Source organism: Cricetulus griseus, chromosome 9 (genome assembly GCF_003668045.3).
Source record: "Cricetulus griseus strain 17A/GY chromosome 9, alternate assembly CriGri-PICRH-1.0, whole genome shotgun sequence".
Lineage (NCBI taxonomy): Eukaryota > Metazoa > Chordata > Mammalia > Rodentia > Cricetidae > Cricetulus > Cricetulus griseus.
The window spans coordinates 18843656-18848105 of record NC_048602.1 but is presented as its reverse complement, the minus strand read 5'-3'; the positions used below and the strand labels follow the sequence as shown (position 1 = coordinate 18848105).

The following is a 4450-nucleotide window of genomic DNA, read 5'->3' as shown; positions in this document are numbered from 1 at the left end:
ATTAGTCATCAATCTCATTATCAGGAGAGGGCATTTAAGGTAGCCTCTCCTCTGTTGCTTAGATTGTTAGTTGTTGTCATATTTGTAGCTCTCCTGACGTTTCCCTAGTGCCTGATTTCTCTTTAAACTTGTAATTCTCCCTTTATTATATTATCTCTTATCTTGCTCTCTTCTGTTCTTCCCCCAACTCAACAGATAAACACAGATAAACACAGACAGATAAACACACACATCATGAAGAAATGAGAATATTGCTTAGGTCAAAAAAGGAACCAATGTGAGAAAAGATTGAGTAGAGGGAATTTGGAACCATGCAAATCATGTGCTCATTCACATAAATACCTTTCATTAAAATATTCTTACATACTTCATGATAATTTGCTTTGTTTTGGTCTAGCTTTTTTTTCCCAAATCTTTACAGGCTTGGGGAGATTCAAGCACACTTTTGAAAAACATGATGTTGGACCCCCAGAAAGCTCAGGCTTCCAGGGTCTTAGCCCAGGACTGCTGTCACCTCAATCACCAGGCGCATTCGAAAGCTTGATGCAAACTGCATGAGGCTTTATTGTTGTTTAATGAGCTAACCCCATGTTAGCTTGGATCTTTCACACACCCACCATGGCGGATGGCTAGAAAAGACAGCTCGAAGGGGCTTCATAGAGATCTTGTAGGGCAGAGTAAGGGGAATGTCTAGGGGTAAGCACAGGCTCAGGATTGGTGTGCCTCCAGGCTTGGAGGGCTTGCCCTGTGTTGATTGGCCAACTGCTTGTTATGGCCCATAGGCCTCCCAGGTGGTTGCTATGCTCTGTGAGTCATTGCTCTGCACTTGTCCATAAAGCACACCCAGGGTCGTAAAGCATAGTGCCACCAGCTAATTTCTGATTGGTTCCTTGCCACGAGGCAGGCATATGACTTTCTAGTGACTAGGACAAGGTCATGGCAAGCATGTGTTACTGTCATGGCTGACGAAATGGGGAGCTGGTCCCTTCAATGAAAATCATGGTGTTAGACTCCCGGAAAACTCAGGTATCTGGGGTCCCAGGCCACGACTGCAGTCACCCCAATCACCAGGCAGATTCAAGAGCTTGATGCAAAGTGCATGAGGCTTTATTGTAATTTAATGAGCTAACCGCATGTTAGCTCGGGTCTTTCACCCACCTGCCATGGTGGATGGCTAGCAAAAGACTCTGAGAAGCCACAGGACTGAGATCTTATAGGGCAGCATAAGGGGAGTGTCCAGGGGTATGCACAGGCTCACTATTGGTGTGCCTCCAGCCTTGGAGGGATTGCCTTGTGTTGATTGGCCAACTGGTTGTTATGGCCCATAGGCCCTCCCAGGGTGGTTACTATGCTCTGCGTCATTGCTGTGTGCTTGTCCATAAAGTACACCCAGGGTCATAAAGCATAGCACCACCAGATAACTTCTGATTGGTTCCTTGTCACGAGGCAGGCATCTGAATTTCTAGTGACTAAGACAAGGTCACAGAGCACGTGTTCGGCCGTTATGGCTGCCAAAAGGGAAGCTGGTCCCTTCAATGGTTAGGATTTCTGGGCTGGAGGCAGAGCAGCAGGCTGATATTAATACAGCAGCCATAATAATCTTCAGCAACAGCTCTTACTATCAAGTGGATTTAATCTCAGCAGCCGCTGTCAGGGAACATTATATAAAAGGGAAAGGAAAACCTGGAACTGGGGTGTATAAAGGACAGCATTCCTCTTTATGTCTGAGCACATTTCTCCCCCAATTTCTCTGTTTCCTGTGTGTCTTTGTCATTCCCAGGTTCAACCCCAAATCTGATTTTAAATATATTTTTAAACTGAATCTTTGGGAATTTCACATCAATCCCACTGATTTCTCAGTCCCTCCAAATTCACTTTTACCCTTGCAGCATCTCATCCCATCAAGGACAATTGTCAGGGCCTGTGTATTGGAAATCTATTCTATCCTGACACAAGTTCAGAGAGCTCCTATTGTCTTTTTTTTTCTATACAAGTAAGGTTATCATTGTTTAGATAGAACGATAAATCTAGAACTTATCTCAAAGAGATAATAGTCACTCATGATAAAATATCATGAGACATGCAAAATCACATGTAATACAGCAGTAAAGATGTTTGTGTAGTGCCTCTGACTAGTCAGACTCTCTTTTAGGGTGTGACAGTTTTATCACTGTATACACTGCATATATTCCAGGGATTAGAGGCAAAATTGAACATTAATTAGAAACAGACAATTTACTTGTTGCCCACATGGCTGCTGTTTTCTACTCCTTGCATAAGCAAAGCAGAAAGGATTTTCATGGGAGTCATGGTTCATCAGCAGAAAGGGACTCACAGTTGGGAAACATCCAGAGGCAATTGTAGCCATTTTCACCAGGAGCCAATCTGGATCATAAAGAGCCAAACTAGCCTGCAAGAGGGAAGAAAGTGTGTAAAAGCAGATAAAGGTGCTCAACAAGAGCAGAATGGTCTTTGTGGCCCTGGTCTCAGGGGAGGACCTGAGGGAAAATTGGCTCCTATGAATGCATCTCATTCTCTGCTTATGTCTGCAGAGGATGTAGACCATGGAAACGCTGGACCATAGCATCAGGCCCATGAACAAGACATCCGGACCTGAGAGTAATACTGCATAGAGGAGGTCACTCGTTTTGTCAAGATAAACAGCAGAACAATATCCATACTGTTTTAGACTTGTCATGTTTCTATGGCTCCATCTTGCAGTCATGTTCATAGGAAAAGCAATATTTGCTATGAGGGACAGGATCCAGCTCAGGTACACACAAGAAGCAATGTAACTTGGAGACTTGACTTTATCCTTTTTCCATATTAGACACGTAGGGCTGATGATGGTGGCCTGAAAGACACCCAGGAAGCTGGTGCTGCTGATGGACACACCCCTACCTACTCTGTGAAGATAGGGGAGAAGCTTGCACCCAAAATCATCCAGGAAGTCTTTCAAACCAAAAGCTGCCATTGTCTCAGGAACTCCTTTACATATGAGCGTTAAGAAGTTGGCTACAACCAAATGCTGTAGAATCCACTCTGTGAACCTTATCCTGCTCCCAATGAAGTAAAGTGACAGATAATGGTAGGCTAAGAGGGAGTTGCCCAGGATACCAACTGCAGTCTCTGATAAAATGATCATTCCTACTGTGACCTCACCAGCTGCCATGCTGTTGGTTGTTGTTTGCTGACCTTGAAGATGTACATGGAAGGGTTAGGCACAAGCTGCATGGACTGCAGGAAATCCAATCTTCCCATCTATGGTTAGTCACTTAGGGTTCTTCTATAACTTAGGATATGATTTTGGCGCAAACATTGTTTCACAACTTTAGAGACTCCATTTGTAGATGGATATGCTATGAAAACTGCATACATATCTCTCCTGCTGGTTTCAATGTGAAGACAAGCACTCTGGACTGTATAAAAAAGGGAAGGAAAACACAAATCCATCTCTTTCAAATATTTGTAAATTCCTACTTAATTGATGGTGAAGTTATGACTTTATACCAACTGAATGAAGGTGCTGAAATTATAGTAATAAACCAATATCTGTAAAACACCCCAGGTCAGTTTTAAAAGCAAAGAACATATCATTGTGATTAATTCTTATTCATTTACACAGTGATGAATAGTTTTAATAATGAGAATGTTTCTGTTTGAATGTAAAATTTATATTTATCAGATATAAATGTATCAGCTGGGTGATACATTTAATCCCTTTAATCCCAGCACTTGGGAGGCAGAGGCAGGTGGATCTCTGTGAGTTGGAGATCAGCCTGGTCTACAAGAGCTAGTTCCAGACAGCCTTGAAAGCCACAGAGAAACCCTGTCTCGAAAAAACCAAAAAAACCCCAACAACAACAGCAACAACAACAAAAACACAACAAATATAAATGTATCTTTATATAATGAAGAAAATTGAGCTGCAATCTGCCTTATGACTTGTGATTGGTATTAATTGAAAGCTGTCCAAATAGAATATAGGTACCTAATGACTTACTTATTATGCTACAATCACAAGTAAAATAAAACTTAAAACAATGTAAATTAAATAATATGGCTGAATTACCACAAAGAAGAAATAACCCAATATTAAACATGGGAAGTTTAATGTGCACAGCATTACCATTGATTGGATGAAACATTGATGTGCTGATTAATAGCAGAAGATACCTTTGTTTAGCAATGGAGTTTGGTTGATAAATAGCATTTCTGTGGTGGTCCTGTATGCATACTGCACTGCATTGGCATGGAAGTGATTTACTATTATAAAATTGAAATGATTAATCTCTGTACAAAAAACCAAGGTTAGTTTCTATAAATGTTTTAGATTCACGGCTGTACTGTGCAGCATAAAAATAGACTCAAATGTGCCCCTGGACTCAAACATCCTCTAACTGAATAACAGATGGATATTTTCATGACAAAAAGAGAGACAACTCATTAA

At 41.4% G+C, this 4450-nt stretch overlaps 1 protein-coding gene across 1 annotated transcript; it reads right to left on the bottom strand.

Annotated features, from left to right (window-relative positions):
• Nucleotides 1–2197: 2197 nt before the first annotated feature.
• Nucleotides 2198–3172, bottom strand: LOC100752165 (vomeronasal type-1 receptor 4-like). The gene has a single exon (XM_027398666.1). The coding sequence runs from the start codon at nt 3170–3172 to the stop codon at nt 2198–2200; it is 975 nt and encodes a 324-aa protein (XP_027254467.1).
• Nucleotides 3173–4450: the final 1278 nt, after the last annotated feature.

Bases quoted from the DNA above. Each gene is read 5' to 3' on its own strand.
- LOC100752165 (XM_027398666.1), bottom strand. From the start codon at position 3,172: ATGGCAGCTGGTGAGGTCACAGTAGGAATGATCATTTTATCAGAGACT.